Here is a 27523-nt window from a genome sequence, read left to right as displayed (position 1 = left end):
GCAGGCGAATACGATTACGACTGGATAAGGTGGTGACAGGGGGCCTTGGGAGCACGTCCCAAAGTCCCCTGCGGCAGAGATACGTACCACGCTTCCTGGCAGTCTTTCGTATTCGTGTTCCGAACCTGTCTGTACGACCACAAACAGTCCAGAGCATTCTCCAACCAATCAAGCATCTCAATCGTTAGATTATTCGGTCATGCAGGTACAAATGGGGTCCCTGAAATGTGATGGATGAACTTTTTCGAGATTGGAAGACAAAGGGGTTCGTCTTTGCTTTAACTACTGGAGCTCGCCTTTCTCTTACGACCAAGCTATTCCACGAACTTCTTCCTCATCTCATCTCTCAGTATCAGACCTCAGACAACACCATGACGACAAGTAGAGAGCTGATCTCGGCCGAGCAGGTTAAGAAGAATGCCTTCGATCATGCCCTGCATGGAGGCTCCGGCAAGACCCAAGGTGGCATCCGGTCCATGATGGGCAAGGACAACGCCGCGCATGCTGCAGCTGTCGACGAGTACTTCCAACACTGGGATGGCAAGAACGCCGAAGACGAGACGGACGAGATCAGGCAGGCTCGCACAGCAGACTACGCGAGTCTCACCAGACAGTAAGGCTCACCTACAGCCACTAGCTCTCAAGCTCTCTCGTGAACTGCCAACTAATTTCCTTGTTCAGATATTACAACCTTGCAACAGACCTCTATGAGTACGCCTGGGGTGCCTCATTCCACTTCTGCCGGTTCGCTTACGGCGAGGCGTTCTCTCGCGCCATCGCCCGCCATGAGCACTACCTTGCGCACAACATGGGACTGAAGGGTGGCATGAAGGTTCTTGATGTGGGCTGTGGCGTTGGCGGGCCGGCCCGCGAGATGGTCAAGTTCACCGGCTGCCATGTGACAGGTCTGAACATCAACCAGTACCAAGTACAGCGGGCAACAAACTATGCTGCCAAGGAGGGCCTGTCTCACAAGCTTGACTTTGTTCAAGGCGACTTTATGGTATGTAGCAGCTTGGACCGAGATGGCCCAGGTGGTTTCATCATCCTCCTCCTCAGTGGTTCAGCGATACTAATGAAGGAACTTCGCGTATAGAACATCCCCTTCCCTGATAACTCTTTCGACGCCGTATACGCTATCGAAGCCACGGTCCACGCACCGTCATTAGAGGGCGTGTACAAGGAGATCTTCCGCGTCCTGAAGCCCGGCGGCGTGTTCGGTGTGTACGAGTGGCTCATGACGGAGGAGTTCAACAACGACGACCTCGAGCATCGTCGCATCCGTCTGTACATCGAAGAGGGCGACGGTATTGCGCAGATGTTCAAGATCTCCGACGGCCTCGCCGCGATCAAGGCAGCTGGGTTCGACCTCGAACTGCACCACGACCTTGCAGCGGACGATGACGGCCCGGCGCCGTGGTACTGGCCCCTCGACAGCGACCTGCGTTACGCCCAAACACTGTGGGATGCGCTGACGGTCCTGAGGATGAACAAGTGGGGTCGAGTGGTCGCGCACAACTTCTTCAGGGTCCTCGAGACTGTCCGCGTCATTCCGGCCGGCACTAGAAAGACGGCGGAGAGTCTGGGCAAAGCGGCTGATGCACTCGTAGAGGGTGGCAAGAAGAAGTTGTTTACGCCGATGTACCTCATGGTTGGAAGGAAACCTGCTGCCTAAGGTGAAGATCGGGGTGTTCTGGAAAAGGGCAGAGCAAGACTGGGCTTTCGACTGGGCTTTCGTCTTTCTGAAACCCCGTAGAATTAATATTAGCGACGTAAAAGATTTTAATGACATATGAGAAAATCTTGAGTCAAGGCTGTTTGGGGTACTACTGGTGGTTTGGCTATGGATAGGACGCTGGAGAGAGTTGTACCGGGGTCGAATTGCCCCATGAAAAAGAAGGGGACCAAGAAGTACCTGTAGACATTATTCATGCTCGCCTTTCCGTCAGCTACGAGCCACGTAGTTCCCCTGATTATAGACGGGTCCATGTCGATCTGGTTCTGACGCTGTTCTCTCCTGTAAGTGTGTCTTCACCTTGGATCTTTATCCGTCGCTGGTCCAGACGTCAACTAGGACGACAAAGTTCAATCCCGGATATGCATTAAGTGAGTCTAGAGCCAAGTTGGAGAAAAGTCGGATGTTCTAGAGAAACCTTCCCCAAGTGACGTTCAGCAACGATTGCTGTTTCAGGGAAGATAGTCCCGAGCCTGGGTTTCCGAGTCGATTTTAAGGTTGTTGTAGGCATTTACAACTTCATAATTCACTCCTGTGCGACCAATGGACGCCTGCTTAGGAAGAGTAGCGTAGAGATGAAGTTTCCACTAGCGATTACTGCCCAGTATGATCGCAACATGCGAAAAGCATAAAGAAGGCTCTAAGACGCTTTCCTTCGAAGTCGCAGCTTCGTAAGCTTGTCATACTCGCTAAGTTCAACAAGATCCGCTTCAGTAACCTTTTTGGTAGCGGGAGAGGGGGATGGTCCGGATATTTCCATTACGCTAGTGGTTGAACATTAGCTATAGAGAGTATCCGGAGCGAGGATTTTGAGCCTGTGTCTCTCAGTCGGGCAAATGCGTAGTCGATGGTGGCACAGGACTGCGGGAAAATCTTTGAGCTAGTCTAGCATTGGCTGACCTCTCGGGTTGTTTTGTTGACTGGTATTAATCGCAATGACTGAGATCACGCCACACTAGCCTCTCACGAGCAGAAAATGTCCCCGAGAATCCAGAACGAAAAGTAGCCAACTCCGTCGCATGAAATGTGGATGAACCTAGCTACTTCACGAAGCGAACGAGCAGAGGCTTAGGAGTTAAGCCAGCTGGGTTCTAACTGGTGCCATCATTTCAGTCCTCCCTTCTCAGAACGTTCATCATCGTGGATTAATGATGAGACTGAACTACGCCTGATAAAGTTAATGGAACGAATGCTATCGCCGCAGATACGATATCATCCCACTACTACTAGTATACCACGCTACAAGAGATGCGCTGGGGCTGCGTCCAATCAGATGCTCTCAAAGATGGGTGACACTTCGTTGTACCACTCACGATTTCCATGACTTGAGGGGAGTACAGAAGCTGGATATCATTTGTATGGTAGCTCAATAGTGCGTAGTGTAAATTGCAATGTGCAACATCAGTTCCTGCTTCAAGATGTGACATGAGAGCCCAACTTCCAATTTGACTATGATAGAGGGCAAATGAATGCAAAGAATGTGAAAAACACCTACGTGCCTGAAAAGCTTCATGATATGAGACCCACACGCAAAACAAAGAACTTGGAAATTTTCTCAGACATGTTCAAATTGAAAACGAGTGTCCATGAGTAATGACAGCATCTAGTCCTAAAAGCCGACAAATTTATGCCTTCCAGGATTTCTCAGCCCTCCATTCTGCTCCCTCGGGTGTTTCTCCGTTCATTCACGGATGACTGCCGATCCTAGGAGACACCCACTTTCAGTGCCAGACATCAACCATCCCACTCCATCGCGTTCTTCTCGAGAACCCGAGGGCGCTGGATCCCTCTAAAGAATGTCCAGTTAGCACACATTCCCACAGAAAGATCGTGAAACCCAAAGGCTTACGCAAATTCTTCTTCCTCGACATCCCGCCTCCCATTCTTACGGTTCGGACGCGTGCGTGAAGGCTGGCTTCGGTTCGGAACCGATTCCATGATCGGATCTCCTCCCCCACCACGCCCGCCTCCGCCTCCTCCTCCGCCGCGCCCACCCCCGCGGCCCCCCCTGCCTCTGAACATGCCCATCATGAAGGGTGGCGGCGGATTCAGCATCGGAGGAGCCATGGGCACTCCAAACGCCCCACCGCCCATCACTCCGCCGACGGCCATGATCGGCTGCCCGTTGTGGCCCCTGGGCGGCGAGCAATCGCTGCACATGCCGGCGTTCTGCGCAAGAGCTGCCGTGGGGAGCAACAGAAGAATGAGTGTACACATTTCGAGTGTAGCAAGTAAGTCAAGATCACCGATGCTGGCTTGAGTTATTGATTAAGTTCCCTTGAAGATGCTGTGATGCTCTTTGCTTAAATAAACAGTTGCTACCTGAAAACAGCCTTCCCACGATGCTATTCCTAACGGATTTTCATGACGTTGAATTAGGAAATTACAAACCGAGAGGCAAGGTGAAAGGTTCAACTAAAAGTCAGCTGTTGATGGCATGAAGCAGGGTTTGGTCCGGATATGCGATAGTCGAAAAGAGTTCCGCAAAGTATGTTTACTAAACCCCCGCAGAGAGCATTCAACAGGGCGTAAACATCTCGAACTTTTGAGGGGATATCTACTCCCCTTCCTCAAATCAAGACTAGAACTCGCGCTTTCCCAACTTCCCCACAGGCTAGCAAGGCATTACCATCGTGCCCCTACCATCTTCTTCAGCCTTCACTCTTGATCTCCCCCAAAAATGCATCCAACGAAAGCCCTCAACGCGTTGATCTACACTAGACTAGCGTTCTGTTTTGATCTGTCTACCCTTTACACGCCTATAAGTGGTCGCAGTGCTCACAGACTCGTCCTCAATGTCAACGACACTGCGCTATGCCCTCTCACTCACAGACGACCCGAGATATATCTTTCCACGCCCCAGAACACCACCTTGTCTAACCAAGGGTCCACATGCATCTGGTCAGACAGCCACTCAAAGCAATACTGCATCTTCGCAAACCCGCAATTCGATAACGGAAAGGGAATCACCGTGATAACAACTCCCGAGCGCATCCTCCACATCGCCAAATCTATCGCCTCGGTGCCAGATCACCATCCCAGCCTCTCGCGTGAGCCGTCATTCAGAACGTCGCCAAGTGGAAGCAAAGGGCGGGGTATATTTGCAACCAGACAGATACCCGCAGGCAGCCTCATCACCAACGAGGCCCCAATCACTTTTCTGGACCGCAACTGGGTCGAAGACATCTCGTCCGAAGAAGCGCGGACGTCACTCCAGGCGTTGGCTATTGAGAAGCTACCAAGAACCACACGCCAAACGGTTGAAGAGCTTTACATTGGCACTTTTACTAAGGGTTTAGAGCAAAAGATCTGGACGAATGGCTACGGCGTCTCTAGCGGACCCGCAGAGGACTGGCCGGGTTTGGAAGACGAATTGGACCTCGGCATGATTGCGGTGCATGCAAACATATCTGTGAGTTCTCAAGACGCATCGCACAAAATCTTAATAAACTAACAGCATGGCAGAAAATCAACCACAGCTGTCGCTCCAACGCAGCGTCGCAATGGGATTGGGCCTTGCTTGCACACAGGCTGTGGGCAGTCCGCGACATTGCCGTTGGCGAGGAGATCACCATATCCTACTTCGATCCTATCCAGACCCTCCGCGAGCGACAACGCTACGCAAAAGAGACTCTTGGCTTCGAATGCGCTTGCAGCCACTGCCAAGCCGCTCCCAAGTTCGCAGAGCTATCAGACGACCGCATCAACGAAATTCACCTACTACAAGGGTACCTAGAAACTCGCGAAATCGCCCCGGCCGAGCCCACAGCAATGGCTAACCTGCTAGTCAACCTATACAAGCAGGAGGGGTTGGACTCTTACCTTTGTAAGGCATACGCTATCGCGGCGCGCGAGTGGAATGGCGCGGGGTACGAGTACTAAGCACGCTCATGGGCCTATCAAAGTGTTAAGGCCGGTCTTGTAGCTGGTTCAGGAACCGGAATGGAGGAGTATATGATGGACATGGAGTCGTTGCTTGATGGGGCGAGGAAGCATTGGTCTTGGAGATATCGCCAACATTTCTAGGGAAATAATTATACGTATCTCTAGACCTTTTCGATCATTCGATGCTGTCTTAATTCTTTCCCATTTCGATCCTGACACAAACCCTTCAGATGCAGTAACAGTGGTTGATTTTGACTAATGATAGGATGATCGCGAGCATGAGGCTGCTTCGGATGCCAAGGGGTGCGTGATCAACTTGAATCTGGTAGTTACGCAGGCCTGTTTGACTGCGATACTGAGCTTTGTCACCGTCGCCGTTGGTTCAATTTACGTATTACGGTGACATCAATCCGCCTGTCGGGGAGTAATGGAAGAGCAAGTCATGCCAGGGGCGATTGGTCTCAACTCTCTATCCAAGGCCAAGTTGTGGCTGAAACGTTAGCTTGATTAGTGGCTGCAAGGATCGCACAATGGCACCGTTTTCTTCTTGGATTCAGTAATTTACAGCGACCAAATCAGCAAAATCAGTTGATGAAATCACGTTGCTAATTATTCATCTTTCCCGCGCTGCTCATACCTGCTGTTGTTCCAGCTCTTCAAGCCAAAGGATGGACGCCCAAAAAGGTGCAGGCTTGCCTCCCGGCTTTTCTTGACCTCATTATGTACTGGAAGCTCTGCCCCTCCGGAATGGAATGATTATGTTAAGGGAGACGCCGATCTTGAGCCCAAGTAGGCTGAGAAAAATGGGACGATGTGCATCGCGGTGCGCCTCCAAGTATCCAAGTATGTTGTATGGGTTCCCTAAGCGCTCCAATGCACCTTCGCGCTTGTAGAGTCTTTTGACTGGCGGACTGATCAGCAGCTGAAAATACGAGGCCATTCCTGACCATCTGCCAAGAAAACCTGCAGCTGCCAGAGTTCAGCTCAAAACATTGATCGCCAACGAGATTGTTTATAAGCCAGCATCATGCCTTCTTCACCAGGTGCTTTCCGCTTCTCTGACTAAATGCATACACGTTTTTTTCGCCTTTGTAACTTTATTCACCCTTTTGTCATCATGAAGCTAGTTCTGATTCACCTTCTTGGCTTGGCATCAATAGTCGTTGGCATCGTCGTCACACCCGGGGGAACGGACTATAACGCCATCAAGAACGCATTAACCGCTGCCGCTGTGAAGGACGGCAGACTGACACCAGTCGACGCTTTGCTTATTGCTCCCACGAAACGTCGAGCCGCTGACCCCGTGGAAGTCTGGTCAGCTGTAGGCACATTTACCAATGGGCCTGCGGGTTTGGAGACGGGTGTCATTCTCACAACCGGACAGGCGGCATCAGCGGCCCCCGGTGTCACTCTCGATGGCTCCTGGAGCTACGGCCAAGACCGGATGGTGCTTTGTCCTGTTGCACCATCGTGCGAATATTCCATTCTCCGCATGAACATCACGGCTCAGTCTGGAGTTCGGGCTCTTCGAGTGAACTATCTCTTTGCAGAAGAGTAAGTAGATACCTTGTACGCCAAAGCCGAGGTATGGCATGCTAAAACAAGCCAAAGCGGTCGTCGCTTCCAGCTTGATGCGGCACAGCTACTTACAGCAGGTAACAATCCGGTGCCGGAGAGCGTGGTGGTCGCCAAGCGCGATCCGCGAATGAAGCCTGGCGTGCCAGGAGAGCAGCTTGGATTGTCTTACAAGATAACATCTGGAGTTTTCAGCTTCGATGTTGCGCTGGGGTTGGGAAAACAGGACTTGACTTTCATTGTGTGCGACAGAGGCGATAGCTCTGGAGATTCAGCCGTGATGTTCAATATTGAGGGATTATCATGATGCCCAAATCAATGCCAGGATGGTACTGAATCCGCGACAGGTTGAAATCGAGTAGCACGCCAACAAACCCGGAGCAAATTCTCTAGATACTAGTCATAGTTTACAAAGACTACATTAAAGATAGAGACTACATGGATGTAGGGAGCGGTGAATGTGCCTGGATTCCGAACTTGACTGTGGACAATGACAGGCCAGAATTTGTTATGAAGGAACAGAAAGAATCGTAAACGCTGCATGGGACAAATTTGTGTGCCTATCATTACTGCCAAAATGCAGATGTCTTGGAATCACATGACGCTTAGCGATGTTGGCACACTAAATGGCCTCCCTTGTCAGCCTCACAAGCTTCCTTATGATGGCATACATTTGTCAAGATAACCTTTCACTTCCAATTTCTTCAGTATGGCGTCTGAATCCGAGCCAAGTCTCAGCAAAACATGCTATGCTTGCAGTCAAATTCTCCAAACAGTATCGATTGCATCAGATGCGGTACACATTCAACCGCACAGCCTGCAGACATTCCAAAAGGCAGCTTCAAATGGCTGCTTGTTGTGCTCAACCATGCGCAGAGCACTCGAGGACGAGACAGCCTACTGGAGAACCCTTGATGAGAACTCATGGACCCCATTGTCGTTTGCCCCGCGACGCCATGTCGCAGGTGGAAAGGCGTATACGGTGCTGTACGTCTACGTCGAAAATCAGTTCATCAGCCTGTACAGATTCTTCAATCTGTTCCCTGCGAAAGGTATCCCTCGTCGTCGTTCTCAAGTATACTCCTGGCTGGGTGTGTGTTGTTTCAGTGGCTAAATCAGAGACCATATAGATCACCCGACCTGTTTGATCCCCTTTCCTCCAGTTAAGAAATCCACGTCATCTAAAACGTCTCTTGACACGGCACTCAATTGGCTTCGCCAGTGCTCGGTCACTCACGAGAACTGTGCTGGGTTTTCGTTGCCAACGTCAAACTGGATACCTACGCGGCTGGTCGATATTGGCCTCGAAGATGACCAGAAATGGAAAGTCATCGTTACCAAAGATGATGTAGGGCCCGGTGTGCCCATTTCGTACATTACTCTGAGTTACCGGTGGGGTTCACGCCAAACCACCCTTCTCTCTTCATCAAACCTACCCTCTTTCCGGGCTGGAAAACCTGTCGCACTCCTACCTTTAACGTTTCGCGATCTCTTCGTTGTAGCTCGCCACGTTGGTATACGGTATGTTTGGATCGACTGTTTGTGTATCATCCAAGATTCCGTCGCCGATTGGGATGCCGAGGCTTCGAGCATGCGAAATATCTACGCAAACGCATTTTGCAACGTTGCGGCCACTGCTTCCAACGACCCTGACGGCGGTCTTTTCCGAGAGCGAGACACCGATACAATCCGCCCAGGCATCGTTGAATCTACCTTAACGACCGGAACTCTGGAAAGTAATTTGATCTTTACTTCCAACTACTGGTACAGCCGGCTTTACCGCGGTACGCTTCACCATCGGGGCTGGGTCTTCCAAGAGTGCTTCCTTGCGCCACGGTTGCTGTATTTCACCCAAGATCAGATCATGTGGGAGTGCGGGCAAACTCACAAATGCGAAGGATTTGTTGATGGAGTGCCAGGCCACGAACCCTCTGTGGATCAGAGTCAGAAGACAGAGAGAACCTTGCGGGAGTGGACGCACCTGGTCATGCAGTACTCCGAATGTCATTTCACGCGACCCGAGGACCGCCTCAACGCATTTTCCGGGGTCGCAAACCTATTCCAAGAGGCCACTGGATATCGGTACTTGGCCGGTATGTGGGAAGAGGAGTTGCTTCATCAACTGTGCTGGACCGCAACAGAACCTGGACAAAGATTGTCGACGAAATATCGCGCCCCATCGTGGTCCTGGACATCCATTGATGGACCCGTGTATATCCGGGGCCCGAATGCGAAGAAAGCCATAGACTTCTTTGTTCAAGTCGAGGACGTGGGCGTGATCACCAAAGGTGTCGACCCGACTCTCAACGTGGTCGATGGTGTCCTCACGCTTCATGGTCCTTTTGGAACCGCTCGGTACGCTCAAAGGAGTGAAACTGAACATTTGATTGTTCATTTAGAAAACGGATGCTCTCCACAAAAGATGAATGCGCGTTGGTTGCCAGACACGACGGATGACGAGAAGCTACCCAGAAGCGGGATCATCCAACTTGTCTTTCGCAAACGGGAGGCAGCCTGCGAAGGATCCCCAGAGCCATATTTCATCGACTGCATTGTGGTTGAAGGCGCTCAGGAAGAGGGTGGAAAGTTTAGAAGAGCTGGCATCCTTCGCATAGATGAAGAACGGGACGTGTCACTCGCAAATACGATGCTCTTGTCTAATCAGATAGAGAAGAGAATAATCACCCTTGTTTAATAAAGAACAACAGGAAGACCCGGACTCAGGAGAGGGACTCAAACGCCGGCGGATGGCACTTCGTCTTTCCTGACTACCACGAAATGACTCCCATTCACCTTTCGAAATCTCAACCGTCCCTGACTTTGCTTCACCGTTGGTAAAACAGCTCTCGCCGTCAACAACCTCAACCCAGGGAACGGCGCCACCCCATCCTCACTCATCCCCTCCAACTCATCAAACAAATCCAGCTGATCAACCCGATACACCTCCTCCTTCTCCCCATCATACACCCCCTCAAACCCCCCATCATCCAGATCACACATCTCAACCTTCAGCACCCTCATCCCCGGAAACTCCTTCAAAAGCCCAAACACATATCTCCACGGGCCCTTCCTCCCACTGTCAAAGAACCCATACATCAGCTCCACCACAACCTCCGCGACCCTGGCCCTCAACCCCTCCGGCATAACCCACTCCCGAGACTCGCGCTGCACCACCGCCCCGGCCTCCCTACAGTCCTTCAAGAACCTGTGCGCAGCCCACATCGTGCCCCCGTCCCAGAGCAACCACACCGCGTCCCTCGCCGGGCTGAACGGGAACCCCAGCGGGTCAGGCACCCCGTACGCAGCGCACGCCAGCCGCCGCGTCTCCGCGCTGACGGCGTACAGCACCAGGTCGCGCCAGGCCCTGATCGTGTTTTGAGAGAAGCGCGCCTGCGGCCCGTGGTTCCATTCAAAGTCCACCCTGACGAACGCCTCGATTCTCACGGGGGGCACGCTCGCGAGCAGGATCTTGTCGCGCAGCTCCTTGGGGAGGTGGGGGAAGAGGTGGAATGTGGGCGGCGGTGGTAGCGTGTCCACCTCTCCGTCCGCCGACGGAGGAGGCCCCTTCTCTGTATGCCCCGTGGTGTTGCTGTCGCCGGTGGGTAGGTTCACGCCCTCCGGGCAGGATGGGTCATATTCGACCTGGGCGTATCTGTCCGGATGGTGGGGGACGCAGCGCATGTGCTTCCGGGCGCGCAGGACGATGCCGTGCCAATCTTCGCGGTTGTCTCTGTCGATGAGGATGTCCAAGTCGCCTTTGGGCTGAGGTACCTCTCCGGAAGAAGCCGAGCAACGGCGCGGAGGAGGAGACATGAGTCGTTCTTGGCGGTCGGACGATGCCATTTCCAGGCAAGCGCTGGCGTTTGTGAGGAGAGGAGCGCTTGGTGCTGACGAGAGTTTGATATCGAGGGCGCGTGGCTTGAGAGGCGTCGCCCCTTTCTTGCCTCTTTGAGAGATGTATTGTGAGTCGTTGAGTAATGTCAGGAACCGTTTCTTGGGGCTCCCACGAAGCCGTAAGAGGCGGAGAGCCGTTGGGCAACGGGCACCACCTCCGACGACACAATGATTCGGTTGTGGGTCGAAGGATGCGCCAAGGATCTCTCCCCTTTCGCGGCTGCCTATTCAACTCTGCTGATCAAACCCCATCTCACCCTGCTATCGTGGGAGACATAAGCAATCCCCCTCGTCTCTCGTAAGCATCTTGAACGACCCGTGGGTTCATCGGATAAGGTACCCAAAAGATCTCGACCCCAACTGCCGTACGCTCAGATTCCTCTCCTCCTTCAGCCCTCCCCCTCGCTTAAAATCTCCCGTCATCAAGGCGTTCCCTCAATCCGTGCAGAGTTGCCCCCTTTCAGCCCAACGTCCAAGCAAGAGAAAAACGTGGAGGAGGATCTCCCTGGACCCCTTTTGGCCGAGAGATAAGCCTAGCCTGGCCCATGGACGTGTTCTGGAGCGCGGCGCGTCTTCCACGCTTATGTCACGCAGGGCGCGCAAATCTGAGCACCGTCAGCGCTCATGCGAGGTAAACCAAAGGGTCGGGACGGTCTGTGGTCTTTCGCTGCGTGGTCAGCCCAGTCTGGCCCCGTCTGGGCCGGATCAGTCTATCGTCCATGGCAGTTTTTGATTGGCAGAGGAGCGAGAAAACAGCCTGGACCGTTTGCTTCCAATCTGGCCTCCCGTCGACCACCATGTTCTGGCTGGGAGACATCGTTACCCCGGTGCAGCGATGCAGTTCTTCAGCCATCGGCCGAGTTCGCGCATCGCGCTGCATATCCCTCCCACGCGGGACGCGAGAAATGCCGGTCTGACTCTCCAATAGAATATGCACCCATTCGGGTTGCTTGGTCCCAGTTGGGTTATCCCTTGCTCTGCGCAGTTCCTCCGCTTCCAGAAGAAGACGAACCGTTTCATGCCCGCTTCTCAGCTGCCCATCCCCATCCGTCCCAGGCTTCAGCCGCGCTGCCGCCAAGACAACGCCGGAAAAGCCGTTCCAGCCAAATTTGAGATCTCGTTTCTCCAGTAAAACATTCGCGGCCCAAAAGATCAGGGACACCCCCTCCTCCTCGTCCCTTCTGCATCACTCTCAAAATACTTCGGGCAAACGAGGCCGCGTCCTGGCCCGAACATGTTCCGAATCCGGTCAGAAACTCTCAAAGGGTCTTGCCTGCTTGAGACCAGCAACTACCAAACCACAGACCGGGGTACCGTAGCCAAAACGTGCCGCTGCCGTCGCCCTGCCTTCCCAGCGTCCCACGTGCATATGCCTGCTCATGCCTGCTCCTGCCCATCTCCCCCAAAAACCCGGCAACGAACCTCGGAGATTGAGGCTGAACGCAGGGAGGGAGGTCTAGCTTGCTTGTACTATTAGCCGACCCTGTGTACTGTGTTGCGCTGCGGTCCTTCCTTTTCAGCTGATGAAGCAAGTATCGCCACTCGGACGATTTCGACCGTGGTGCCAGCCAGCCAGCACCAACCAGCCTAGCCAACCAACACCCGTGGCCTGGGCTGGAGGACAGGAGGATTGGATTGCAGGAATGCGGAGGAGGGTCCGTCGCTCTGCTTAATCTCGGGGCTGACACGCACTTGGGTTAGATTCGTAGGGCGTGTATGTAAGTGCGCTAAATTTCCAGAAAAGAAGTATCTATCGTGAGGCGGATGAGGCGGACGAGGAACGCATGCACTCAGACCAAGCAGATGAAAAAGTGTAATCTGTACTCTGATTTTGATTTTTTTACACTCTCTTTTGTTGCAGGCATTGATGCCTAAAACTATGTACAAGAATTTAGAAAAAAGGTGTTGCGGAGTTTACCGCTGGGTATCCAAGGTTTCCAATGCTCCTCCCAAAATTGTTCATGCCCATTCTTTGCAGGTCTGTCTTCTGCATTGGTAATTTTTAAGCGCGCCGAAATCCTGAATCCGTCCCATGTAACCGTGTAGCAATAAGCAAGAAATGCTCCCCTCATAATCATAATAATGTGTGTGGTGCGTCGGCCGTCAGAATCCCTATGCGTTGGCGGCAACAATGCCCGACCTCAATGCACCAGTCGATGCCTTCTCCTTCAGCTCGCCGGATACCGTCGCGACCACCGGGCGGCGGAACCGCAGCTCCAGGAAGTGCCCCACCACGCTCCTGATCTGCTCCTCGAAGCCCTGCAGCTTGAAGCCGAAGATCTCCTCGGTGGCGGACGCGTCGAACTCGATGGGCGTGGTGCCAACGGAGCCGCTGCTGCTGATGAGCTTGCGCTGCACCGCCTCGGGGAAGCTGCGCTTCGCGATGAGCTTGGCGTCGTTCCACCGCGCCTTGGTGCTGAGGATGTAGCTCCTGTTGCCGGGGATGGTGGGCAGTAGGGCCTGGACGTGTGCGCGGGCGACGTCGTCGACGTGGACGGTCGCGCCGGCGAAGGCGCAGCCCCACTTCTTGCCGAGGAGCGTGGCGAGGACGACGGCGTTGGTGCCCTTGATCGCCTCTGAGGTGTTCGTTGCGACGTCGTTGCGGCCGAGGACGAAGGATGGGTGGAAGTGCACGACGTCGAAGTTGGGCTTCTCCCGCGCGAGCCACGCCTCGGCGCCGAGCAGCGCGGCGACCTTGCTCGCTGCGTAGGCGGCGAACTCGCTCTCGTACGGCTCGGGCTTGAAGCCTGCGCGCTCTGTGGGCTGAACGGCCGTCACTCTCTTCTCGGCGCCCTCCATCTGCGCTACTGAGGTCAGGGCGACGATGGAGCTGGTGATGACGACGCGACGGACGGTCCCCGCTCGCCTCGCGGCCTCCAGCATGCCGAGGGTGCCGCGCATGGCGGGCTGGATGAAGTACTCCTGGTGCTGCTCCGGGGGGACGGAGTCAGCTGTCGCTAGAGGCGAGGCGGAGTGGATAACATAGGAGACGCCGCGGATGGCCTCGTCGTAGGCGCCATCTGCCGTGATGTCGGGGACGATTGTGAAGTTGAGGCGGGCGCGGGGGAGGTTGAGGGCGAGGATTTGAGGGCGGGAGCGGATGAAGGCGGCCTTGGCCTCTGAGCGGACGGCGCAGCGGACGGTGTGGCCTGCACGCAGAGCGTGGAGGAGGACGCAGAAGCCAATGTGGCCGGTTGCGCCTGTGATGAGCAGGAGCTCGTCTGGCAAAATGCACAGCATGGTTGCTGCTGTTGTGTGCTGGTATATAAGTGGTTGGGTGTTTCGATGGTTGGGTTCCTTGAGACGACGGGAACTGGTGGAGGATGTCCGGTGAAGAGCGAGCACGACTGTGGTAATTGTACTCGAGTTGCCGGAAAGGGGTGCTTGTTCAATGATACAGATCTCTCTGAGTTGGGAAACTGGTGCGAACGTTGAGGGATGAGGGGGGGAGGGCCATATATCTACATTCAAGCAAAAAAGGCGTTCCCACTACTTGCCTCCACGTCCCCTGGCTATGCCCAGGCTCCCCTCCCTCGGGACGTACCTCAGATAGACGAACGCCACGCGCATGGGAGTGAGACCAACGAAGACCCCAGTTCGTCCCAGGAAGCATTCCAGGTGCAAAGTCTAGCAGCCTGGAGACGGAGGCGAGGCCGAAAGAGGAGGTGGTGGCTTCCCCGTGCTTGCGCGGTGCTAGCGTCAGCCAACCTGCTGAGTGTTGTTGTCGACTTGCTTAGTGGCTATGATGAGCTCGTTCGGATTGCTAGCCACACGTCCATGACCGCGCACTCATTTGCCAGCAGAAGAAGGTTACTGCACAGCACATGTAGGGCTGGTGTGTCTCCCCGCCAAGCCAGAGGTCACGCAGCTTCACGCAGTGCGCAGGACAGTTAACCGCTTCGGCTAGCCGCACCAACAATTGTACCCGAGTGGACGAGCCGGGTACTACGCAGCATGTCGTGGCACCCAGCGAGCCGCACTGACGGAAGCGTCCAGCATCATCCCTCCTCCGTCAGCACCAGGTCTGCGGGGTGAACTCGGCCAAGAGCCCCCAATGGGAGCAGCACTGGGCAAGGTCACTTGATGAAGAAGAAAAAGGGGGGCGCGGCATAGCCTAGCCAAGCAACCGAGCCTGCACATCCCAGGGGGCAGTGAAGGGAGGCAAGACTCACAAAACACTTTCCACCCGCAGTTTGATGAGTTCATGCAGACTCGTAACTGGGAGTTTAATGCCCAACTGTTCGTGATTTATTCTTTTCCTCCCCTTCGGTTCGCACTTGATTGAACATGGTCGCACGCCGCAAGGTTGGAGCTACCAGGTCTAGTCTGGTATCAGAGTAGCTCGACCAAGGGAATGTGCAGAGACCATGGCCAGACGCCAGCCATCATCAAGCCAAGCTGAATGACTTAGCTCGTCCAGTGGCGCACCCAGGCTGAACCATTGGGTATCCAAGTGCCCACCTCGCCAGACTCGAAGCGCGGCTTGCCGCAGTGTACAGCAGACGAATGGGTGGCGGACCGTTTGATTGGCGATAACGGGCGGTCGAGACTCATCACGCGGCAGGCTGGAGCTGAGCTCTTCGTCCTTTCTTCTGGGCCCCCATCGCCCGCGCGCATTTCCAACAGCCAGAGTTGAGATGTTTGTCGTGGCAACACCAGTGACTCAAAAGTGAATTGGTTTTCTTCTGTTGCATTCCCAGCTGTTCTGCAACCGAGCTCTCGGGACCGTCAATAGTATCCCATAGCCGACGGTGCTGGTGCCTTGATTGGGACAGACTGGGACACTTGGTTGACGCCATTCATTTCCGGCCCTCGGTAGTCCCTCGATGCTCCTGACTGCCAGCCCCTCCACCCGCAGCCTTCAGTAACCGTCGACACCGGGAGATCGGCGGTGTGCCACCAACACAAGGATTCGCTACCGACTGTCTGGGCCGCCAGAAAACGCCCCCTGCCCTCCCACTGCATGTCTTCCCCCTCACGTCCTCAGTCTCTCACCACAGCGTCGCACTGGAGTGGGGGATTGGAAGGATGGAATCGTTGCAGCAAAGCGGCAAGCCAGTCAGCGAAGGCCTGGACCTTTGCGAGTGTGAATTGTTGGCTGCCTTGATACCCACGAGCTGCCAGGATCGTTGGGTGAGACAGCAGCGCGCCACCTCGTCTCATCATCAACGCATCTTGGGCAGATGAGAGGAGCAGAAAAAAGTGCGCGAGCACAACATTGCACATGCACAGCAGAGCACAGCACAGCAGAGCAGAGTCCCCGCGGAAACCACACAGCGCCTGGAGATGTCACGCTTGTCAGCCGACCGTTCCCGGGGTGGAAAACGGTCCAGAAGGCAGCATAGGACCAAGCCGTGGCACGGGCCCCTGCCTCATGGCCACTTGGGCTGGCGCTCAGCGACTGGTCCATCTGTGCTCGTACATAAGCCTCCGTCTCAACTTGTTTGAGTTGTATTAAGGCCCGGAGTCAGACAACGAGGGGAAAGGCAGTCCAGAAAACCCCTCAGGGACTGTTGGACCAGCAGCAACCGATCGTCGTCAGATGCGACTGTGACACACGGAAAAACAAGCGTGCAAGCAGCCGGTCAATCAACCAGTCGCTGTCTTGAAATGTCTATTCGCTGGCTCGCTGTTTGGTGTGGGATGAGTAGGGGGCACGAAGGATCCCGAGCACATCGCGACTCATGCGTCTTTTCGGACCGCGGAACCAGACGATGCAGTCCCGCCGAAATTATATGGTCGTGGTGAAGATCATCACAGCTGTGAACGGCTGCGTCCGAATATGCAGATCAGACTGCAAGGCGATGCCAGCTCCGACGTGCTTCCTTATCTCTTCACAGCTTGCGATCCATGCAGTCGCGATCCGAGCGCCGTCTAATGCAGTCGAAAGGGATGGAGCACCGCGGGAGGATTGGCGAAAAATAAGGGTCTCGTAGAAGAAAGTTGACGATACCTAGGACGATTCTCAGCTCGTGTTCAGCTGTGCCGTATTCTCCTTCTCCCCTCCAGTTCAAACACTTTGTTGACTATGATTCACCGCAGTTTGAGTCAGTCCCTGATCGACAGAACCAGCCATGGCCGCGCGTTAGAAGCTCACCAATCGCACAAGATGCGTGGCGAAGAGATTGGCAAAGGGTCCTAGACAAGATTTGGAGACGGTCTTCTGATCGACGCGTCGACGCAGCGCCGGCGCCGTCCCGCCAAGAGGAGCTCCCCAGAGAACGGACCGACAAGAGGCATGCCGAGAGAGCTCCGCCCAACGGCCGGGGGTTGATCCCGTCCCGCCCGCTGCATCAGCCGGATTCATCCGTTCATCGCGGAGGCAAAAAAGCCGTGCGACGGCGGAAGAAGCCGCAATACATCATCTGAAGATGTTGGCATCTCGAGTAAGATTCATCCGCCGAAAGGCTCGGCTCATATTCAGATACTCGGGACCGAATGCTAATTGAAGTAGATTGACATCATCGCTGTGGCTGAGCCTTTGAGGGTATTGCCGTTTGCCCCTCACGTCGAACATGACCAGTCGAAGTTTGATCGGACGACTATTTTTGGTCTGCGATAGTGACGCGTCGAGCTCTTCGAGCCGCGTTCGCCTCGAGTTCGTCGAACGGCATGTTCCGCGCCATCGTCATTGATTTCGAGCGGTCTTTCGGGTACGCGGTCAACTCTGGGTATCCGCATGCACGTTGCGAATTGCCTCCCGTTGTCAAGATACCCAAGACCAATGCCGACGCCGTTTTGTTGACGAGATCGACAATGTTTTCTTTCTTTGGCCAAGGGGAGTGAGATGTCTTGCCGTGGATTGGCAGCCAAGCATCTTGGAGGATCGGTGCCAGTTCGAAACCTCCAGCAGAAAACTTCCGACGATCTGGCATCTGTGCTCCTGCCGATCACGCAGAATTCTCCACTGCGTTGCGGGAAGTTGCGCCATTTTCTCAAAAGTGAGTTTGATCACGCTGCCAGATCATGGGCGCACTTTGACAAGCGCCACCTTGGCATGGGTTTCGGGCAACGAGATGGTCTTTCGGACCCGATCCTTCGAGTGTCACTGTCCGGCGATCTCCCGCCCCCGGACGCCGACCCCGCCAACGTCTCCCGCGTTGTTGACGTGTCGAGGTGCCCTGAGCAGCAGGTCGACGGCCGTCTCGCGCCGAAACTCTGGCATAGCCACAGCCGTCGGATGGCCCGATGATGAGGTGCAACACCCGCTTCGTCACTTGCCACATTTATCAAACGCTTCTGCCTGCCTTCGCCTCGAAGAGAGAGGAAAACCTTGAGACCAGCATGCCCAGTTGTCGAGTATGCTTAGCAAGCATGGGGGTGTCAATTGCTTCGCATCAATCCTGGTACACGTGCTTGTCGTTGTAGCACCGATCATTTCTGTCGCTATCGTTGGTGTCGCTGGTGTCATCTTCGTCGTCGTCTCTGTTCTTTCCCTTGTCCCTGTTATTGTCGCCATGGTGAACCCCGTCCTCAATTCGGATAACAATCTGCAGATGCCCATGGCAGTCCTTTCGTCGCAGTAGGTTGGGTCTTCGACCTGGCTGTAACTAAATCAGATCGTATCTCTTCAATACGTGGAGAAAACCACGTGCCAAATGAACCCCAAGGGCAAAGGAACAAGAGGTTACATTTGAGCGACATTTTGCATCTCGGCCCATGGTCTGGAACGGTCGATGGAAGACCCAGACCCAGACCAAGCCCCAGACCCAGGTCCAAAGGAGGGACCGGGATCTCGGTTGGTGGCGGTTTTCGGAGTGCATTCCACCACTGGCGAGTCGCGAGTCGGTCGCAGCGGCAGCCGTAATTGAAGCTTATCGTGAGGTAGTCGACTGCACCACTCGTAAAATCGTGCTGGATGAAGTCGAGCCGCATCGCGTCGCGTCGCAATAGATTCTCTTTGCGTCGAGGTGTTGGATGACACAGGGCCTGATTTGAGCAGGTGGACGGTTTCGGGATGACGGCTTTCTGACCAAATTATGACGCAAGCGGCAGGAAGCAGCAGAGCGACCGCCTTCCTCTGGTAGGGATTTCCTAAGCAGGAAGCTGGCACGTTGAGGCTACACTGTGTGCCAGGGGTCCTTCCACCAGCTGGAATCGAATTTTCAGGGCCTGAATGATGGAAATCTGTCCCCCGAATCGCGACTTCCTGATGGCTAGACAGAATTTGCCACTTCACTTCGCACGCTACTGGGATGGGTCAGGTACGTACCGCAAGCAGCGCTGCTCCCCTGCTCTCGCCAGTAGGAATGCACAAATGGCAGCTCATGCCCCACTTCCAGCTCCAGCAATTGGATGCCAGGTGCAGCTTGCTTGCTGCTTGCCCACTGGCAATTGCCCCATGAGACCAGGACTGCATTTTGCTGAATCTCGATCGTCATTGTCGACTGTGAGAGAGATCGGAAATGGCCCACTGTCTTTCTCACTTAAGTTCCTTGCTGCCAAAAAACCGTCCGATAATGCATGCGAAAGCTGCCAAACCAACCTTTTTTTTCTCCCCCGCCGTCCTGTGTCGCCGTCCTGTGTCGTCCTGCCTGTTCGCTGATTTTTCCGAGCCTTCAGCACGCCAAAACGTAGCCTGTCTCTACAACATTTCCATCGCAATTCCTCGCCCCGGTCGTGGGCTTTTTAGAAGTCAGCCTAAGGGAAGGTCGCGACAGGGTACCACCCGGCATTCCCAGCAGACGGTCTAGACCTGGCCATATCGGATTGTCCATTGCCCATCGACCATCGACCACCACTCCTCTGGGCTGCGCGAAGAACGGCACGGCGCACACACAAGACCGGCTCCCATGCCAATTTTCAATTTGCCATCCGAATCTCCAATTTTCCGACCCGCCATCGCGATTGTTTGCCGCCAAGCGTCCCCTCCCCCTCCCCTCCGACTTCCCGTCCTCGACCTCACCTCAAGCCCGCCCCGCGATCCAGACCACGCCACCACATCACATACCTCGCCCTGACCTGCAACACGCTGCCCCTGATCGTCTGCATCGTACTGCCTCAAACAGTTTGTCACTGTCTCGACCATTTCATCATCCTGCGTCGCTCCACGCCCGCGCTGACTTGAGGCTCCAAGAGGGAGGGCCCAATCACTGTCTCCAATCATGCCTGGTGGCAAACCCACCAAAGCCTCAATCGAGTCTGCCCGCGAGCGCGAAACCTTCAGGTAAGCACTCAACAACAACTTCATGCTTTGCTTGCCAGCCCATACTAATACTGCCGCAGATACGATACAACCCTAATTCCCGCTTCGCGCAAGAACGACCCCGCCAATCTTATCCCTCCATCCGAGCTACGAGCTTCTTCTGATGCCTCCCTTACTGCTTTCGCCCAGCTGGGCGCATTGCGCTTGGGAGCCTCCCGTGCCTTGATTTCCCTCTTCGATACCAAGTGCCAATACATCGTCGCCGAGGCCACCCCCAATTTACTTTTGGCCCCAAATGCGACGCCCGACACGGATGCTGGGGAGCAGCTATGGCTTTGCGGGACGGCTCTTCCTCGCGCCCACGGGGTATGCGAATCCGTCCTCGTCGCACCCGGCACCGCAGAACCTAAGGCATCTGAGGATGACGCTCTGCCGGTGTCTGTCATATCCGATCTCGCCGACGACCCCAGGTCATCGGAAAAGGCTCATTACAAGGAATGGCCACACCCTCGCTTTTACGCTGGCGTGCCCATCAAATCCCGCAGAGGTGTCAGCATCGGCGTCTTCTCTGTATGGTCCGACGAACCACGACAGGAGCTAAGCTCCAACTCTACCCAGCTTTTGAGGCAGTTGTCAAGAATGGTTACTGATCACCTAGACTCTAAACGCACTGTCGAGAGACATCATAGGGCAGTGAGAATGCTTCGTGGTATAGGAAGTTTTGTCGAAGGGAAAGCTACCATGTCGAACCTCGGATCGCAATCTCAGACAAACGATCAATCTCTCGAAGGCTCCCTGAACCAGAATCAGCAGCGACTGCAAGACCTGGACAATGCGGCGGCAAAGAAAGCCGACGACGACGAGTCTGAGCCTGGGTCTGTCGCACCTTCTCCACTGGCCAGCCCGAAAAAGTCGCCCAGCCCCTCTCAGCAGCGAGTCCATCGTCGTCCGTCATCGGCTTCGGATGTTTCGGTCGGAAATAGACGGCCAACGACAGAGACGACGATGGAGTCAATGACGGAGAAATCGAGCCACAATAGCCACGAGGAAGGCGTCAGTTACATCTTCTCCAAGGCGGCAAACATTATTCGTGAGAGTATCGAGGTCGAAGGTGCCCTGTTCCTGGATGCGGCGATTGGCTCGTTTGCTGGGTTGGCCACCAAGACAGCAGCTTCGGGAAGCTTCAGCTCCTCGTCTAGTAGCGATGAGCGCCACAGTACACAAAGGCAGGCCAGCCTTTCCAGTGTGGTGGATGTTCCCTGTCGTATCCTCGGCCACTCCAACTCTTTGACGTCTAGCATCGATCGGCAGATAACCTCCAAGGATCAGCGTCAATTTTCGGAGCGTTTCCTAGCAAAGCTGCTTCGTCGATACCCAAGTGGTCGAGTCTTTGCTTTTGACGAGAATGGGTCTCTACAGTCGTCCGACTTCTCAGAGGAGGATGGAGCGACGCCGATGTCACCACTGGCCGAGAAGAAGCTATCCACGGCGCACCAGGAGGAACTGTCCCCTGCGGAACTGTCTGATCGAGCCCGCAAACGGAATAAGAAACTGCTTTCGCGTCAGAATGAGGGGAAAATGCTAATGACCCTTTTCTCTGGCGCTCGTAGCGTCGCCCTCGTCCCTCTCTGGGATGCTCAGAAGCAACGGTGGTATTCGGGCGGCTTTGTATACACGAAGACCGCCAATCGCGTTCTTACGATCGAGGGCGAGCTCAGCTATCTACGAGCCTTCGGGACTGTCATCGTGTCAGAAGTCGCGAAGCACAATGCTCGGATGGTGGATAAGGCGAAGTCGGACTTGCTCAGCTCCCTGTCACACGAGCTTCGTTCGCCTTTACACGGTATTCTCCTTGGGGCAGAGTTGATGCAGGACACACCTCTCGATGCCTTCCAAGGAGATGTACTGCACTCTGTCGAGACGTGCGGAAAGACCCTACTGGATACCATGGATCATCTCCTCGACTATAGCAAGCTCGGGAACTTCCTGAGACCAACCGTTGGACGACGAAACAGTGCTTCCGGCACGGAGGATCGGGGGCTTCGCACCTCTGACAAGAACCACAACATCGAAGCTGGTATGATGTCTCTCAGCCGCAACGTAAACATCGACGTGCTCGCGGAGGAGGTCATTGAGAGTGTATGCGCCGGCTTCAGCTTCCAGCGTTTCGCCGTTTCCCGACTGACTGGGAACCGACCATCAGAACATGCCGATATCGACGCCCTGCATAGACTTGACAGCATGCAAGCTCTTGAAAACATGTCGTCAGAGAGTAATAAATCAGGCGACTCTCAGATCTTGCTCGGTGAAGTGTCAGTGACGTACGATGTGAATCCAGCTGCTTCCTGGCGCTTTAACACCCAGCCTGGTGCACTGAGGAGGGTAGGCTGTTTGTCCCTGTGTCTTTTTCACCAAAGATTTCATAACTAACAGGTCCAGATAATCCTAAACATCCTCGGAAACGCACTCAAGTACACCACTCGGGGCTTTATCAACGTCAACGTTCTCCAAGTGGAATCTTCCATACAAGGGTCGCGAGAAATTCAGATTGTGGTCGCCGACTCTGGGAAAGGCATGTCCGAAGATTACTTACGGTATCATCTTTATGCCCCCTTTCACCAAGAAGACACGCTCTCGGCAGGCACAGGCGTTGGTTTGAGTCTCGTTAAGGAGGTAGTTACTCGCTTGGGAGGGTCGATCCAGGTACAGAGCAAGGTCAATCGAGGTACCAAAGTCACTGTCAAGTTGCCGCTGCAGCAGGCCTCGTCACCCTCGCCCAAGACGAGCATCCCGAAGACGGTAAACTTCGATGAATTCCGCGCCCAAGTGAGCGAGTTGAAAGGACTCCGAGTCCGTCTGCTTGGATTTCCAACCAGAATTGGCACCAATATTGAGGACGAGCTTTCTGCAAACGTGTTAAGTGAGCACGCCTTACTCGAAGGACTATGTCGCGAGTGGCTGCAAATGCACGTCATTGACGAGTCGTCTCTTGACAAACTGCTTCCCGATCTTATTCTGGCTACGGAGCGAAATCTTGACCGTCTTCTTTACGAGCGGAGACACCATGGCGTATCCACTCCTGTTGTCGTCGTATGTCGGAATGCATTGATTGCGAGACAATTGGCGACCTCTCCTCGGTTCACAGGCCGGCGAGTCGTGTTCGAATTCGTATCTCAGCCGTAAGTTTTGCTGTGCCCGACGTACCGGTTTCAGACTAACAACATCACAGCATTGGGCCGAGGAAGCTGGCTCGCATTTTGCTGCTGAGCTTCAGGAGATGGACAAAACTACAAGCCTCTGCCATCATGACACCCACGGCTTTATCACTGGCCAGTGCCGAACCAGGACGTCTTGATGGGCAATCTAGGCTAGAGTCGCTAGACTTTCAATCAACATCGGCCATGAGCACGGAGGCCATCCCCGATAAGACGGAATACTTCGGGGTTACAGATGTAGCAGCAACATACTCGACGGACACAATAAAGCAAGCAGAAACAGAGGAGGACAAAACCATGACGTTGCCAGAACGTCCAGGTCCCAGGCCATCGACGCCAACACCTGGCAACCCGGAACCAAGCCAGTCACCTAACGAGAGCGATCGCGACCCAGACTTGTTCCTTCTCGTAGACGACAACGCGATCAATCTGAGGATTCTGTCCGAGTACATGAAGAAACTGGGCCACAAGTACACGACAGCAATGGATGGAAAACAGGCCGTCGAAGCCTTCAGGAAGAGCGAAGGCCGGTACAAGTGCATCTTTATGGACATTTCTATGCCCGTTATGGACGGGTTCGAAGCTACGCGCGAGATTCGTGTATTCGAGACGAGGAAAAACATACCGCGGTGCCAAGTGTTTGCCCTCACGGGCCTGGCATCGGCGAGCGCCCAGGAAGAAGCTTTTGCGAGCGGGATCGATTTGTTCCTGACGAAGCCCGTGAAGCTGAAGGAACTTAGCAAGATCTTACAGACAAGAGACCTTGCGTGATGTATATACACGAAGGTAGAAATATCGACGGAGGATGGAACATGGTTGTTGCTGGCATAGATACCCCATGTGGCAGGCACGTTTGCAGGAGTTTTGAGCAAAAAGCGACTGTCGCTTCCAAAGGCAAAACGAAAAGAATTCAATCAGGGAAGCCATCTGAGTTTTCTCCCCGGACTCAAGAAAGTCGCGGCATTTACATGACCTCTTTTCGCCATTATTTCGTGCAAACTACTTCTCCCGGTGATGTGGACCCCCCGGCGGTGATTCAGCTCCGATGTCCGGCCCCGCTTCGGTAAACTCGGCTTGAACTCCGAGTACCGTCGTCCGTTGTCATTATTGTGGGTAACTATGATATAAATATACCGAACAGAATTCGCGTTGCAGACGATGGGTATTCATATGAGAATCATTAACGCTATGTAGCAACAACTTTCAGGCAAGAATTGCGTATTAATTGAGGAAATAACGGATTCTATATTGGGTGTAAAGTTTGTGCCTTCCGAGCCCGAGGTGCCCCTGGGCCTCTGTTGTTTGATACACAGTAGACGGTCACCGGCGTCATCCGTCGTGTTTTTGATCGATCCACTGGTTATCCCTAACATGTCCATGTCCCTTCCTAGCCCGGATTGAAGGCCTTGCTTTCGACAGATTCGAGATTCTCTGCTGTGCTGCTAGCTTGCTTTCCGCACCGGCGGGGGTGGCGATAAAACGGTTGGCGGGGTCTCGGTTTCCTCCGCATCGCTGTCTTCTTGCTCGTCGCCCTCCTCTTCCTCGACCGCTTTTGGGTCAGCCTCCCCTTCCTCGGCCTGTTTTGAAAAATGCGTCAGTTTCTTTGGACCAACAAAATGGAATCGGTGACAAAAGAGTCTGGAACACAAACCCGTAAAATCGCAAGCCACTCCTCGGGAGGCCGCTGCATAGTCCGGCGGAAGTCGTCGCTTAGCCGTAATGCCGAGGGAAATTCCATCAGGGTCAACGTATGCCGCGTGCTGTGACTATGGCGGTCCCCTCCATCCGTCGTCGTCGTCCTGGATTTCAGCGTCGAGTTGGTGTTCTTGCTTAGTGGTGGCAGCGGCGGCGGGTTGACCTCGAAGATGCCGTGGGGGGATGTGAGGTCCGCGTCAGTTGGTGGTGGATTCTCGGGGTCGAGGTTGTGTGCCGCGCGGACCTGGCGGATGGTCTCGTTGCGCCGGGCTTGTTGGCGCTGGCGCCATTGGTCGCGCCGGAAGCCGCTGGAGTTGGTGCGGCGGATCTTGGTCGCGACGAGTTTGTAGAGGGGGCGCAGGGTGGCGATGGAGGCGGCGATGATCCCGACGCCTGGCTCGACGGTGCTCCAGATTGCGAAGGTGGTGGTCTCATCTACGCATGCCTAGGTTAGTCTGACGTGTTGCCGTGGTGTAACGGAGATATTGCCGTACACAAGAAGTTTTGACCATTGAGTAAAGTCGGTATGTAAAACGCCCGTACAACCGTAGCCGTGCTACCGCTACACAACCACCAACATCAGCCTTGACCCTTGCGTAGAGTACCTGCTTTAGGGAGAAGTTCTGCCTTACATTGCGGCCAGACCAAGTATACCGACGACCACAATCTTGGTCCCCAGCGGCAGGTTCATGGATCGGACGATGAACCACGGGAGCGTGCCGAAGATGAAGTCCGCGCTCGTGTTGATCACCGTCGCTGCGATGGTCATGATGAGGATGACCTGCCGCGGCCAGCACTTATCTGGTGTTCTGGGCCCTTGCTCCCAGTATGTAGGGACGGGCCGGCACTGGAATGCGACCATGAGGAGATACGTCGTCCCGAAGACTACCGTTCCGGCCATCAGGAGCCATATCGTCAGGATGTGAGGGCGTTCTATTGCGACGCGGAGGAGAAAATAGCCGACGGAGATTTTGAGCAGGCAGGTTGAGCAGACGTTGAGCAGTTCCAGTATCCACCACAACTAATTGACCTCGATGTCAGTACGTTTCCAATTGAGCAGTATGGGAACTGACTTTGAGGGATTCGAGCTTCTTCTGGGGGGTCAAGTCGACATCGAGAAGACCTATCCCACGCGTGCCGCCGTAAATCTGTAAACCTAGATAGACCGTGAACAGCACCTATTATAAGTGGATCTGTTAGCTTCAATACGTCTTGCCAGCTATGCGATCAACACATACCAGGACAATCCCCATCACCTTGTCATCGTTACCAATGCACCGAATCAGGAACGTTCGGCAGTAGATCCGCAGGCCGACCGCAAGCCACGTCAAAACCAAGAACAGAATGGCCACGGCGATGACTTGCGCGCTCCTGTCCGCCATGAGGTCTAGGGCGTCGATATTTCCCTAATCGCCATCGAACGAGTACGGCCGGGTGACGAACGTAGCATCGCGGTTAACGTCACGTAGATGCGGAGACCACGGACGGGAAGAATTTTGTGGAATAGGGACTACCAGATGCTCACTGGCTAGGAACGAAACTCACGCTCTACTAGCGGTAGAGCGGGAAACTCATCCCAAGATGCGCCAGAAGAGCAATACCCAACGGGCATGGCCCATGCTTCGTACGCACGAAGATGAACGAGTTGCAGGGTATCGACGGTAAGCAAGGTTCCCTTGAAACAAGTGGCTTGTACGACCAAGGAACATGTATCAACGTGATTGGAAGAATATCCGAACCTCCATTCCCGATGGATACAAGTGATTCGCCCTTGTGTGCGGAAGGAAACTCTATCTCACGTGGGAATTTGAGATGGAGCATTGGCCGTACGAAGATGTACATGCGTTCTACCGGATGAATCGGATTGGAGCATTGACATCCAGTTCTCCATGATGGCAAGATTTTGAATGAGTAGGTGGGACTTTAGAAACCTTCGTTATAGTTGTGAGATGATCCAGCTGGATTGACAGTAAGGGATCCGGTACAGTGAGTGCGTGCTTGAATATGTAGCTCTCTTGCACTACAGGAGCGAATATCAGCTGAAACAGGAGTTCTTCGATGAATAGCAATTGATCAGACGGAATGTGCACCTCAAAACTTAGAGTGGGCTCAGGAGGACATGATCTCTCTGTATTTGTGTTTGTGTCGTCGGACATAAAGAGCGAACAGTCCGACATTACACAATTGAATCTCGGATAGTCGGGGATTATTTTTCAGCTCCGGAGTCCCTGTGTACGTTTTTACGGTGTATTCATGCCAAAAAAAGAGGCTTTTGCCTTTGACGGGTAGCTAAGCCATCCAATCTTGATTCTTGAACAAGAGGATAAAGCGTCGGTTTCTATTCTCGTAATGTCACACGCACAATTGATCAGTGAATAA

At 54.2% G+C, this 27523-nt stretch overlaps 8 protein-coding genes across 8 annotated transcripts; 5 read left to right on the top strand and 3 right to left on the bottom strand.

The window, feature by feature from the left end:
• Positions 1–371: 371 nt before the first annotated feature.
• Positions 372–1675, top strand: ERG6_2 (Delta(24)-sterol C-methyltransferase; the record flags this gene model as incomplete). Its single annotated transcript, XM_053182947.1, has 3 exons — positions 372–613; positions 682–1003; positions 1097–1675. The coding sequence occupies 3 exons, from the start codon at positions 372–374 to the stop codon at positions 1673–1675; spliced, it is 1143 nt and encodes a 380-aa protein (XP_053033116.1).
• A 2080-nt stretch (positions 1676–3755) lies between these two features.
• Positions 3756–4267, top strand: COL26b_010239 (uncharacterized protein; the record flags this gene model as incomplete). The annotated part of the gene is made up of 3 exons (XM_053182946.1): positions 3756–3966; positions 4162–4223; positions 4247–4267. 3 exons carry the CDS (start codon positions 3756–3758, stop codon positions 4265–4267), a joined length of 294 nt encoding a protein of 97 aa, XP_053033115.1.
• A 148-nt stretch (positions 4268–4415) lies between these two features.
• Positions 4416–5617, top strand: COL26b_010238 (uncharacterized protein; the record flags this gene model as incomplete). Its single annotated transcript, XM_053182945.1, has 3 exons — positions 4416–4785; positions 4861–5147; positions 5201–5617. The coding sequence occupies 3 exons, from the start codon at positions 4416–4418 to the stop codon at positions 5615–5617; spliced, it is 1074 nt and encodes a 357-aa protein (XP_053033114.1).
• A 1030-nt stretch (positions 5618–6647) lies between these two features.
• Positions 6648–7178, top strand: COL26b_010237 (uncharacterized protein; the record flags this gene model as incomplete). The annotated part of the gene is made up of 2 exons (XM_053182944.1): positions 6648–6663; positions 6781–7178. The coding sequence occupies 2 exons, from the start codon at positions 6648–6650 to the stop codon at positions 7176–7178; spliced, it is 414 nt and encodes a 137-aa protein (XP_053033113.1).
• Positions 7179–9928: 2750 nt separating this feature from the next.
• COL26b_010236 (uncharacterized protein) lies at positions 9929–11008 on the bottom strand (the record flags this gene model as incomplete). The annotated part of the gene is made up of 1 exon (XM_053182943.1): positions 9929–11008. One exon carries the CDS (start codon positions 11006–11008, stop codon positions 9929–9931), a length of 1080 nt encoding a protein of 359 aa, XP_053033112.1.
• Positions 11009–13201: 2193 nt separating this feature from the next.
• On the bottom strand, positions 13202–14329 carry COL26b_010235 (uncharacterized protein; the record flags this gene model as incomplete). The annotated part of the gene is made up of 1 exon (XM_053182942.1): positions 13202–14329. One exon carries the CDS (start codon positions 14327–14329, stop codon positions 13202–13204), a length of 1128 nt encoding a protein of 375 aa, XP_053033111.1.
• Positions 14330–20193: 5864 nt separating this feature from the next.
• COL26b_010234 (uncharacterized protein) lies at positions 20194–24220 on the top strand (the record flags this gene model as incomplete). The annotated part of the gene is made up of 4 exons (XM_053182941.1): positions 20194–20255; positions 20315–22616; positions 22674–23413; positions 23464–24220. 4 exons carry the CDS (start codon positions 20194–20196, stop codon positions 24218–24220), a joined length of 3861 nt encoding a protein of 1286 aa, XP_053033110.1.
• A 671-nt stretch (positions 24221–24891) lies between these two features.
• COL26b_010233 (uncharacterized protein) lies at positions 24892–26526 on the bottom strand (the record flags this gene model as incomplete). The annotated part of the gene is made up of 5 exons (XM_053182940.1): positions 24892–25026; positions 25101–25579; positions 25799–26165; positions 26218–26292; positions 26383–26526. 5 exons carry the CDS (start codon positions 26524–26526, stop codon positions 24892–24894), a joined length of 1200 nt encoding a protein of 399 aa, XP_053033109.1.
• Positions 26527–27523: the final 997 nt, after the last annotated feature.

The sequence above is a fragment of the Colletotrichum chrysophilum genome, assembly GCF_026319265.1.
Source record: "Colletotrichum chrysophilum strain AFK26 chromosome Unknown scaffold_107, whole genome shotgun sequence".
Lineage (NCBI taxonomy): Eukaryota > Fungi > Ascomycota > Sordariomycetes > Glomerellales > Glomerellaceae > Colletotrichum > Colletotrichum chrysophilum.
Note: the sequence above shows the minus strand (reverse complement) of the source record. Positions and strands in the feature narration are given on the sequence as shown.